Source organism: Phytophthora parasitica (assembly GCF_000247585.1).
Source record: "Phytophthora parasitica INRA-310 unplaced genomic scaffold supercont2.91, whole genome shotgun sequence".
Lineage (NCBI taxonomy): Eukaryota > Oomycota > Peronosporomycetes > Peronosporales > Peronosporaceae > Phytophthora > Phytophthora nicotianae.
The window spans coordinates 115,492-127,439 of NW_008649077.1; the positions used below are offsets into that span (position 1 = coordinate 115,492).

At 47.4% G+C, this 11,948-nt stretch overlaps 4 protein-coding genes across 4 annotated transcripts; 2 read left to right on the top strand and 2 right to left on the bottom strand.

The window, feature by feature from the left end:
- Positions 1 to 830: 830 nt before the first annotated feature.
- PPTG_18818 (hypothetical protein) lies at positions 831 to 2,718 on the top strand (the record flags this gene model as incomplete). The annotated part of the gene is made up of 1 exon (XM_008916918.1): positions 831 to 2,718. One exon carries the CDS (start codon positions 831 to 833, stop codon positions 2,355 to 2,357), a length of 1,527 nt encoding a protein of 508 aa, XP_008915166.1. The 3' UTR covers positions 2,358 to 2,718.
- PPTG_18819 (hypothetical protein) lies at positions 2,692 to 3,621 on the bottom strand. Its single transcript, XM_008916919.1, has one exon. It carries the CDS (start codon positions 3,451 to 3,453, stop codon positions 2,749 to 2,751), a length of 705 nt encoding a protein of 234 aa, XP_008915167.1. The 5' UTR covers positions 3,454 to 3,621; the 3' UTR covers positions 2,692 to 2,748.
- Positions 3,622 to 4,968: 1,347 nt separating this feature from the next.
- Positions 4,969 to 7,792, top strand: PPTG_18820 (hypothetical protein). The gene is made up of 2 exons (XM_008916920.1): positions 4,969 to 7,330; positions 7,405 to 7,792. The coding sequence occupies exons 1-2, from the start codon at positions 5,020 to 5,022 to the stop codon at positions 7,500 to 7,502; spliced, it is 2,409 nt and encodes an 802-aa protein (XP_008915168.1). The 5' UTR covers positions 4,969 to 5,019; the 3' UTR covers positions 7,503 to 7,792.
- On the bottom strand, positions 7,362 to 8,564 carry PPTG_18821 (septum site-determining protein MinD). The gene is made up of 2 exons (XM_008916921.1): positions 8,307 to 8,564; positions 7,362 to 8,242 (listed from the first exon to the last, which is right to left on the bottom strand). The coding sequence occupies exons 1-2, from the start codon at positions 8,541 to 8,543 to the stop codon at positions 7,583 to 7,585; spliced, it is 897 nt and encodes a 298-aa protein (XP_008915169.1). The 5' UTR covers positions 8,544 to 8,564; the 3' UTR covers positions 7,362 to 7,582.
- Positions 8,565 to 11,948: the final 3,384 nt, after the last annotated feature.

Below are 11,948 nucleotides of genomic sequence, written 5' to 3' on the forward strand. Positions count from 1 at the left end.
GTAGTTGCCAATGGTATTTTCACTCCGTTGCAGGAAGTAATGCGGAGATACTTAACTTTAGTACATGTATTCTCATTTATATATTCTCATTCCTGATTAGTACCTAAAGGTACTAATCAGGAATGAGAATATATTGCCATTGTGAGATCGATTTACACCAACCGCTTCTCAAAAACTCCATGTGCGCGCCGAGTGATCTATTTTGCACCGCAGAAGTGACCGAGAGACATCACTGTTTGATAACCACACGCTAAGGTCTTTAAAATACTTATGTGTAAGAAACGTACCGGAACGAAGGCAATCTTCTCGACTACTCACCTAGAATACGTTTTTAATAGTCTCAGTGGTGACGGTGTATTTTTTAGTTGATACTTGCGAAGTATTACTTGGACATCAGCGGTCTGACACCAGCGCTCACAGGATCAGGATCAAGCCAGAGAAAGTAGTATGGCACCAGCACTTTTGGTTCAGATTGATCCTGCACTCATACATGCAGTAGCAGTTCAGATCGATATCGATCGAGGTGGCTTTGGTTCATCTTCCTGCATTCGCTAAGAAGCAAACAGTAATACTAGTGCGTTCGGAGGCAACCGAGCCTAATCACTCAAAATAATACGTCGTTCTTTGCCTCAGTGCAATGAGCTCGTCATTGAAAGCAAAATTTCATCTTGTTTCAGCACACCATTGCTTCGTGGCTGGTAACACAGCCACTAAGCGGAGGCATGCCACCACCGCTGATGCGCGAGCAAGGCTCGTGAACATCCATCGCGTCTCCACATCACTTTTCAATTCACCAGCAGTTGAACACTCCTCAAACAAGAGCCAGCAACATGCTGGACTCGCAATCCCTGTCTCCGCTTCTGGCCACCATCTTCGCCCTACTTCTCGTCTTGTGGAAGGTGTCCACCAAACCATCGCCCCACACCAACGGCCAAAAGCTGTTCCGACCTGCGTCCACGCTCCCGTTCCTCGGCAATACTCTCGACCTGCTTTGGTTCCAACGGGACCGACTGCACGACTGGATGACGGAGCAGAGTCTCGCCTGCGGTGGCAAGCCGTGGCTTTTAACCGGCATCGGCCAGGTCCCCAAAGTGGTCGTGACCGCCGCTGAAGCCTATGAAGACGTGTTTAAAACGCAGTTCGACGTGTTCGTACGCGGTCCAGGCGAGACAGTGAAGGAGGTTTTAAGCGAGGGCATCTTCAACGTGGACGGCGACAAGTGGAAGCACCAACGTCGCGTCACCAGCCACCTCTTCTCCATGCACATGCTCAAGGACTGTATGAACGCAGTCGTTCGCGAGAAAACCGTCAAACTTCGTGATGTACTTACCAAGTGTGCTGAACGAGGTGACACGGTGAGTATGAAGTCGTTACTCAACAAATACACAGCCGACACGTTCACCCGTATCGGGTTCGGCGTCGAACTCAACGGCCTAGATGACCCAATGGACGTCGATACGACGCAGCCACTCGACGCTGCACTACGAGTTGTGCAGACTCGACTGCAGAGTCCCGTGTGGCTCTGGAAACTCCGCCGTTTCTTCAATATCGGTAGTGAACGCGTAATGCGCGAGAGTATGCAGAAGGTTCATGACACAGTAGAGCAGATCATGACGAAATCTCTGGAGGACAAGAACCAAGCTTCAACGTCAGTACACAAGGATCTCATGACGCTAATGTTGCAGTCTGGGGACTTCACGGATACTCGCGAGATCCGTGACGTTGCTGTTAACTTTTACGCTGCGGGTAAAGACACTACTGCCTTTAGTTTATCCTGGTTCATCGTCATGATGAATCGACACCCTCGTGTTCTCACTAAGATTCGAGAAGAGGTGCATCGTGTGGCTCCAGGATTGTCCACGGGTGAACTGGACACGCCAACACTGGAACATCTGCAACAGATGACGTACTTGGAGGCGGCGTTGAAGGAGAGTCTGCGTCTCAACGCACTGGTAGTCTATCGTCTTGCTAATCGAGACACTACGATGTATGACGGCACGTTCGTCCCCAAGGGAGCGCGTGTGGTCTTCTCCATGTACGGATCGGCTCGCCAGCCAACAGTATGGGGCTCGGATGCTGCCGAGTACAAACCAGAACGTTGGATCGACAAGAAGACCGGCAAACTTAAGACTATCTCGTCGTACCAGTTCACCACGTTCAGTGCCGGTCCAAGACAATGTATCGGCATGCGTCTAGCCATGATGGAGATGATGACGGTTCTGTCTGTGGTCTTCAGTCGCTTCGATCTCGTAACGGTGGACAACGCCTTCGATATCACCTACGATTTCTCGCTGGTGCTGCCGGTCAAGGGCCCGTTGGATGTTCGCGTTCGCTCGCTGGCAGCTCATGTGGCGTAAGGCCATTCTACAGCAGAGACAGCTCAACTATTGAAGTACAAACGAAGGACAGTGACTGTATCGTCGTGGGTGGATCTTACTTCATTTTCACGTAAAGATTCAGCGCATTAAATAAGCTCACCAGGAAAGACTCTGCGTAGTGGAAGCCACATCCATCGATTCTCCCTACTAGTTAAGAAACAGCATTTTGGCGCGATCCCTGCGTTTGCTTCCTTTTATGGTTTATGCTGATGAGTAGCGAGGCGTAATTTTGGCTCCAGATAGTCAAACTGAGGAAAGAAGTAGAACATTGGTACCAGCTACATCTACAGAAGCTATTCAATAGCATCAACTTTGCACCAGCAATATTCTAACAATGCGTTGATTAAGTTAAGATATCAAGCTTCCACCGCTAGAAAATCAAGTGTTCTTGATCTTTATACCACGCATTAAAATACGACAAGAAATACTTGTAGTTTTCCTGAGCGTGGAGTACATCGTCGGCACCTTTTCCTACGAGCCCTAACTCCTTGAAAACGTAGGTCGGAGGGAACCTGTAATAAAACCAGATTTCCATCTTCAACCGAATAATTGCGTTTGATATTCCTGGAATCTTGAAATCGAAACCTTTGACACCCTTCGGTAGTTTTGATGGCAACGGCTTCGGTACATTCTTGGGCATCTTCAAGAATATCAGTTCGGCCGCTTGCTCAGGGGGCAGACTTCTCAATAAGAGCGCGCGCAGTTTTGGTAGAGACGACTTCTTCTTGTTACCGTCCAGAAAATTGGTAATTGTAGTCCTGATACTCTTATCCTTCACCAGTTTCTTGTATTTCATCACGGAGCTGAACGGCAAGATCCCTCTGTCTTCTTCGTCAGACGCTGTAAAATTGCTCCGGGATAGCCATGCCACATTTGAGGAGTCAGTGTGGTTGTCGTCTTGATTCTTTACCTCTGCTATCCGTAGAAGGCGCTTGCTATTGCTCGTACGTGTCGTGGGCGTCGCGTCCCATAGAGCGGCGTCAGACGCTGGAACCTTGGACTTGGAGCCTGTAACTAGAGCGATGTCTTGGGCCAGTACAGCGGCTACCAGCAATACAGCATGAAGTAGCCCCATGACTGGTGTAGTGAGTACCAGTCAGCGCCGAATCTGTCCTGACTTTAGGCCTCAAAGAGGGAAAGTCAGAGTGGTGGTACAAAGCGGGACCCACATGTGTGTATGAAGTATTACAGATGTACGTTGCAAACATTGACGGTGGCTACGTACACTAGAATGGTGAGTTTGATACCATAATACAATGTGCTGGCACTTTTAGTAGACGATTGGCTTCAGCTGGTTCAGCAGGCGAGCTGGACTACAGTAAACAACATTCAGCACATGTACCAACTGCCCCTTGCTTTTTGATTGATTGTACCGGGACTAAACGTCTTTGATTGTACCGGGACTAAACGTTCAGTATCACAGTGCTTTTCATTGATTGTATGTGTTACGTACCAATATCAAATCATTTTATACCAGCCTTCAGCAATTCAGCGCGTTTGGCCCATGCTGTATGTAGCGATTATTTACATGAATACCAGTCTAAAACACAGAGAAAGATGGAGTTTCAAAGTCACTTCTCCGCCGCCACAGGTGTTAATATTATGCAGAGAGAAAATAGATACCGGTGACTTTAAGAATGCGAATTTGGGAAGAGGTTCGACCGATTGTATTCAAAAATTTTATAAAAGTACCAGTTTACATTACGAGAGAAAACGAAGATTTGAACTCACCGCATCTCTGCGAAACATTCAAAGAAGGGGCATTTCTCAAAACCGTGCTCTTTTCTAAATAAAAGGCTGGATTTGAAATCTACTGTTTCGCTTTTAGAACAATAACAGTGTAAAGTGTTAGAAATTATGAATGATGCATGCATCCACGTAAAAATATGTTTATGTATTACTTGTACAGTTGGTCTGTTTTTCTAGAATTTTGGAAACTCTATATGGGTATTCCGGCTTTCTATGCCCAAAATTCATTTATCATTGGTACCCGTACGCTGGCCCACTAACGCAACTACCGCGCGGCCTACTGTATTCGGTATTTAAGCTATCATGTACGAGGCGGGCAAACTAAGGCCTACACTTAGGAATGACAATTTGACAAATATGAATACATATTTTCGATCACCAACTCTGACAAGGAATACTATTAATACACCTGAGCAAATAGCAATATGATTACGGTACAGTGCACTGTTTGTACATTTATACATATATGTAGGATATAGTCAACGTTGGCTGTGCGGAAGAGTGAAGAAAAATACAGCTTTGTTGATAACAAATCACAATTTCCAATCGAACATGACTTCAAAAAACGTACGTGGGGTTTCTGGACTTGCGCAAGTTGCGCTTGCTATTGTGCAAAGCCGGCTTGGTTTCTAATGAGTATAATTTTGTAAAGAACCGCGTCTAACACATACACGCAAAACAAGACAGGCGCGGACGTCCCGATCGCAGATTGCCACAGATACTGGTATCGAGCGATAGTTGTACATGTACGGTCTGCCAATGCGAGCACCAAGATAAATGAAAAATAAGTTCTGAACTCACAATCTGAGCTTGCGTGCCACGTATATTTGTATTGATCGGTCAGGATCGCCAGCTGGTCCCAGCCTGGGACTCCCAGGAGAGCCTACATGGGATGGGGCTCAGCGTAATTTACCATTTTTCGACCAAAGTGAGTTCCAGCATACGCATAGACCTTGAGGTACCAGGGAAATGGTACACACATTGTATCCATCTGCATGTTAGGTGCCGCACACAATTAGTGCCATCGAAGATCACCAGCCAAGCATCAGTCATGGGCAAGAAGAAGAGCGGCAGTGGCAAGGTCGACAAGGCGGCGGCCAAGGCGCAGCGGCAGGAGGCCAAGAAGGCCAAACAGAGCGCCAAGAGTGCCAAGAAGGACCGCAAGGCCCTTGGCACCGATGAGGAGGACATCGAGCTCATTCTTCAGGAGTTCCGTAAGAAAGATGCCGAGCGCACCCAAGTGACTATCGAAGCGGCGCCGCAACCCACGCCCAGAGCCAATTTCACGCTCTCTGCGCTGCCATCTGGCGAAATGCTGCTATTTGGTGGCGAATACTTCGACGGCGACGTGAATGTATGCTACAACGACGTGTTTAAGTGGAATTTGGACGTCAAGCAGCCACAGAGCGCCGAGGAGGTGCAACAGGCCGTGAAAGAGGCGCCCAGTGAGGCCGAAGCGCTGCGTGACGCGGCCTGGAAGAACATCAGCTCGCCCAATTCGCCTCCACCGAGATGTAGCCATCAGTCGGCGGTATACCGAGACCATTTATACGTTTTCGGAGGCGAATTCGCCACAGCAGATCAGTTCCATCACTACCGAGATCTATGGAGATTCGACCTTAAAACTAACGCATGGGAGGAGCTAGAAGTAAAGGGAGGACCGTCGCCTAGAAGCGGACATCGCATGGTGGTCTGGAGGAACTATTTGGTCGTGTTCGGCGGCTTCTACGAGGCCGCACGAGAGACCAAATGGTTCAACGACTTGTATCTGTTCAACTTGGCTGAGCTCAAGTGGCAGAAGGTCTCGTATCCTCCTCACAGACAAGTCCCGGCCGAGCGAAGCGGCTGTCAACTGGCGGTACACCCGTCCAAGGACCTTGTGTTCGTGTATGGAGGCTATGCCAAGGTGAAGAATGTGGGCGAGAAATCGGAAGGCAAAGTGTATTCGGATTTGTGGGCGTTGAACTTGGCTCCAGTATTGAAGCGACAGTCGCCGACGTGGGAGAAACTCTCTCGAAAGGGCCAAGCGCCGAGTCCACGGGGTGGCGCCGCTGTGACTGTGCACAAGCAGCGTTTTATTCTGTTCGGTGGTGTGTTTGACGAAGAGCAACGTCGGCATACGATGCAGTCAACGTTTTATAATGATCTGTTCGTGTACGACATGGATCGTCGTCGTTGGTTCGAGTTTAAGCTGCGTGGGAAGAAGACGGACAATAAGCGTAGACGAAAGAAGAAGGATAAGACGCTTGAGGATGGAACTGCAGATGACAGTGAGGAGGAGGAAGACGAGGAAGTGGAGGATTTCGATACGATGTTGGAAAAGCAGTTCGGATACGTGGATGATGAGGGAAATATCGTGTATATTGAGGACGCACACGAGGAAGAGGAGACCAAGGAAGACGATGAACAGCGCTCTGCTAAGGACATTGAATTGGAGTTTGAAGAGGAGACAAAGGAGGAGGAGAAGGTAGAAGAAAAATCCGTTGTGGCTGAGGAGAGCAAGGTTGAAGAACCTGAAGAGGAGGAGCCCGCAGCTCCTGCCCCATGTCCGCGTATTAACCCGGCAGTGATGATCCGTGGAAGCACACTGTACGTGTATGGTGGTGTTGTGGAAGATGGCGACCGCGAGATCACGCTGGATGACTGCTGGTCTCTGGATCTCAAGCGACTCGAGGAGTGGAAGGAGGTGCTGCCTGGTACGATGTCTCATCAGATTTGGAAGGGAGAAGTGAGTGAGACGGAGGAGTCTTCAGACGGGGATGACGATGATGACGACGACTACGATGATGAAGACGATTACGATGAGGACGATGAAGAGCGTCTCAAAGCCCGCGAAGAGAAAGAGAAGGCGAAGGCGGTGGAACGAGCCATGGCGATGTTAAAGAAAGATGAGGACGATGATGAAGATGCAGCGAAGAAGGCGAAAAAGGAGAAGAAAAAGAAAGCTAAATCCAAGAAAGACAGCCATCGCAAGGCCATTCGAGCGGAGATGGAGAAGCTGCAGGAACAACTGGGCTTGGACGACATTGAGCGTACCCCACAGATGGGCGAGAATCTGCGTGACTTCTTTGCTCGTACTGACGCTACGTGGGCTAAGGAGGTCATGCAACGACCAAGCACAGTGGAACATGAGCTCAGTATTAAGGAGATCAAGCGTGAAGGCTTCTTGCTCGCTGAGGCTCGCTACAAGGAGCTCTTGCCAGGTACGGATAACATCCGTAGATATTATCTCGACTGGATATTATTTAACGTGTTTGTTTCGTGTTTGTAACTTCAGTGCTGGAGCGTCTTAACGCGTTAGAGTTAGAGCAAAAGGAGGCAGAAGAGATGTACGCACTGAAAAAAGGGAAAAGCAAGGAGAAGAGTCGACGCTGATAGCGCATTCACTCCAGATTTCTAAGCAGAAGTGTTGCTTGATTTGCCTATTTTTTATTCTGCTATTTGCCTTCTGTAACTTACGAGAAGATGCGACCAAACAGTCCCTTAGGACGTTCAGGTTCCAGGAACTTCATCTCTCGCTCTTCACCCAAGAAGCGCGCCACTGCGTCTTCAAAGGCGACAGCAGCTTTCTCCCCCTCAGCAGTGATAACTGGCTGTCCCATATTAGACGACGTCAACACGTGTGCACTCTCGGGGATGACTCCACACACTGGCAGACCCAGCATCTCCTCGATATCGTCCACTGATAAGCAGTCGTCGTTCTTAACGCGGTTAGCGTCATAACGGTTAACCAACAGGCGTTGGTTAACTGGTTCTCTGCCTTCCTTGGCACGCAGAGACTTGCTGGCAATAAAGCCGATCATCTTGTCCGAGTCTCGACAGCTCGAGATCTCCGGATTCGTCACGAGAATGGCGTCGTCAGCGAAGTACATGGCGTGACGCGCTCCAGACTCGATCCCGGCGGGTGAGTCGCATAGAATGAAGTCGAATTGACTCCTAAGCTCGTCCAAAACCTCCTCGACTCCCTCTTCCGTTAGCGCCTCCTTATCGCGCGTTTGACTGGCTGCTAATAGCGACAGACGCTCGAGACGCTTGTCCTTAATCAGCGCCTGATTGAGGCGGCAGTTCTTCTCGATCACGTGGATGAAGTCGAAGATGACGCGGCGCTCGCAGCCCTGCGCAGATATACGTCAGTAAGCGGACATTTATCTGGCCTTTTGTATGCTTTTGACGGTGTACCAGATGCAGGTCTAGATTGCGCAGGCCGATGTCGAAATCGATCAGGCAAGTGCGGAAGCCCCGCTGCGCCAATCCGTAGCCCATGGAGGCCGTGACTGTCGTCTTGCCCACACCGCCCTTGCCTGACGTGATGACCACCACGCGGCCTGGCTGCTTGGAGCCGCTCATGGTCGAGGCAAGGCGTCCGCCCGACAGCAGCGATGAAGTCCTGCGAGCCAAGTGGAAGGAGCTCCGCATGTTTGACAGTGACGATATAAGAGCTTATTTCGATTGAAGAGCATTGCAATTTGATTTATGCTCTTTAAATGAGTGGGACAGAATCCTTATTTTATACAGTACAGTTGGGAAGCATTTGTAAAAAAAAAAAGAACAGGAGTATTTTTAACATGGGTTTTCCTTAATAATCAGACAAACAATTCGGAGGTCAACAATGACTTGCAACTCTCATTATGGTGAATATGTCTTAGCCAATGCCAAGTACAATACCTAATTGGTGTGTATGTTGTTTTTATTCTAAGTAAGAAAGATTAAAACCCGTGATGTTAATACAAGATGGTTCGTGATATTTCCACGTGAAAACCTTTAAATTAAACTGTAGTATCTTCTACAGGCAAGCTCCCTTATATCTCAGTTCACCTTACTCCCTGGTTTCAGCCAGCTTACAGACGCAACTCTACGAGGGAGAATACTGCTTTTAATCCTAATAAGAACGACAAAAAAAAAGAGAATCGGATGTGTAAATCTCCGCATATGCTTTCTTGGACAGGACAAAAGCGCTCAATCCAGCAAGTTCCCTAATAAATCTAGCTGTACTAATGCCGTGCGTTGCCCGGGAAGCTCTGGATATTTTTTTGCGTTAAAGTAAAAAAAATGATAAAAAAGCAACATTAAAAATGTGCTTTCTAAAAACTATTTTTAAAAAGTTTTTTTTTAAAGTCTACTAGCTAGGTGCTTGTTGGCTATGCGAAAAAAAATAATACATGAGATGAGGCAGAAGCTTATATCCTTAATACCGGCATCCGTTTAAAGCGAAATGCCCCCAACAAGCAGGAAAACTATAATATACTTATTATCTCCGCTCTATGTGCATTGCAGTACGGTCACGAAGGGAATGAGAGACCAGAGTGGCGCCTTCGACGAAATTTTGAGTAGTATTCGGCCGAGGGGAAGCTATCGAGGGAAGTATTATAGTAAAAATCGCACAAAACTCATGTTTTACTTGACTTGTCAAATTTTCGAGCGGCTAATACTCTCTCCTCCCCCACAGATTTGAGGTTATACAGCTTTAAAATATTTTTCAGAACCAATGGCAAATTCCATGACCACACCTTAGCAAGGCAAAGTAGCCTTCTAACCCTCCCACATCACGGTTATATATGTGCTAGATAGACGTCACACTAATTGGCTATACAACGACACCCCTTACGACTCCCGCCTCTCCTTAGCAAGGCAACATTGCCTTCTCCGTAAATAGCTTCCCAGCACCTTCCCCTATAATATGTGAGGTTACGGGAATGTGGTTCTTGTCCGACTGGGTCAACATTCACTCATTTTTGTGGAGTACACAATCGGTGAGGTTGCGGGAATGTCGTTCTTGTCCGACTGGGTCAACATTCATCAGTTTTTGGATCGTATCTTAAAAGATTATAAAGTATTTCGTCGCTTTAGCTCTTCTTTTGTCAATTCAAGGTATTGAGTTATTACAAAAGTAACCAAATATAATATGATACAGGATATCCGAGGGTTTCCGAAGCCACTAAGACTCTGGACTCTGGATATAAATATCCAGAGAACTACAATGTAGTACAGCTAGATTTATTAGGAAATTTATGAACACGTTCGTCGATTTCTTGGATAGGTGGGCGTCGGTGACTTGAGTAGTGCGATGAAAAATAGGAAATAAATCCGAAGGCTAGGCAACACTCAAATTCAGTACTCAATGTTACCTGTTACTGGTAGTTGAATCGGATCGGTTATGCGAATTTACAACCACGCAGGATCTCACGGCTGATTATGTGCGTGTATGAGTGCTCAGTAAAATTAGCGATTACTGGTGTAGAGAGTCTCGAAAACGTTCGTAGGAGGCAGTTTAAGCAGCGGTGAAAGTCGCTGGATTCATCTCTCATTAATAATAATAAATTTTCGCTATTTTATAGACAGCAAGCCATCCCGCGGTACTTAGCAAACATTTTGTTTTAATAAGGTGGACGTGTGATATGCATAGTAATTGTGGATTGGAATATTGTCTTGGGTTTGTAAGTGACTGGTCAACGGGAACCGCTAATTGAGGGAGTATTCCATATCTAGGGATTCTACTGAGGGGATCGTCTGCTCTCACCCCTCAATCGTAAAAAGGAATACATTTGAAGTCAAATACTTCGATTCTGGGGTGCTTAAGTATGGAAACAGTCATAAATGCAACGAGCATTATAACTGCCACGTCCAACCCGAGTGTTGAACCGATGAAGCCTATTCTTTTGACTACTTTGGACGTGATTCGAGCTTTAGGATCACGGAGAAGTGCTCAACCTTCACTCTAATTGCACAACTGTGACGGCAACACCCTCTTCACTCCCCGAAACCCAATTGGCACTTACCTGGTCGGGTGTAGACTGGCGCTCGCCTCGCGTCGCGGCCAACTGCGAGACCGGGAGTGACTCCAGTGCTTTCAGCGCATCAATAGCTGCCAGATCATCACTTGTAATGAACCAGAGGAAGACCGTAGATTCTGGAATCTAGCTCTATTTGGGACAAGTTAGGGATGTGACTTATTGTACAGCAGTCGTTGAATATTGGCGAGTGTGAAGTGGACTGGCTGGGCTAGAGAGGTGGGTATCTTGGTGTGGTGCTGCAAAACCGGCAATAGGAGTACAAAACAGGGTGAATCACCAGTAACGAGCTACATTAATCGTATATGTTGTGCACTATTCCAAGCAGATGGTACTCGGATCCATTTTTTTTGGTACATTCGCGGATAGGATTGTGAATTCCGTCCAAATTTGCCGATTTGGGTCTGTTTGAGGAGCGGGACGACAATCGCCATCATACAAATCCAAGCCATTAGTAGAACCCACCAAGTCTTTTCTTGCCACATGTCATGATCTTATTTCGTACTTAAACGGGACAGTATACGGAGTTGTAAACGCTGGGCGATTTGGGGGAGGTTCATTCAAAGAACCGCCCATTGAAATTTTGAGTAGAACTCACAAGAATACCCTTAGACAGGAATAAATTGGCGGCTCCGAACGCTATGACTACCGAGATGATCGTCTGTACCCAGTTTGGTGAAGCGGCCTTATCTTTTGTGGCTGTAATCTTTGTCAATTGACAAGTCTAAAAGGATGTTTACTGACCACCAGTCATTTAGTTAGTACCAGTCCGACGGTGCTAATCATATTAAATGATGGTTTCGACCTAGCATAGACCGGGCCAGCATTGTCATGTCTACTAAGTATGTCTACGGTCTCAGCACCTATATATAAAGCCGTTTAGGTACATTCTAGTTGGTTAGATCTATACGGTCCAGCCAGGATCACCTCGATCGTATTGTAGCAGGGCACGAGCAAGTTTGGCTGAACCCGGGCGAGAAGATGGACACGCTCGAAGCGGCGCGCACGACAGCGATCGGGAGCACGAACCCGA

Excerpts from the sequence above, each read along its gene's own strand:
- PPTG_18819 (XM_008916919.1), bottom strand. The coding sequence starts at position 3,453 with ATGGGGCTACTTCATGCTGTATTGCTGGTAGCCGCTGTACTGGCCCAA.
- PPTG_18820 (XM_008916920.1), top strand. The coding sequence starts at position 5,020 with ATGGGGCTCAGCGTAATTTACCATTTTTCGACCAAAGTGAGTTCCAGC. Across the intron at positions 7,331-7,404 it reads CTACAAGGAGCTCTTGCCAG|TGCTGGAGCGTCTTAACGCG; the intron begins GTACGGATAACA and ends TTGTAACTTCAG.
- PPTG_18821 (XM_008916921.1), bottom strand. The coding sequence starts at position 8,543 with ATGCGGAGCTCCTTCCACTTGGCTCGCAGGACTTCATCGCTGCTGTCG. Across the intron at positions 8,243-8,306 it reads GCAATCTAGACCTGCATCTG|GGCTGCGAGCGCCGCGTCAT; the intron begins GTACACCGTCAA and ends ATATCTGCGCAG.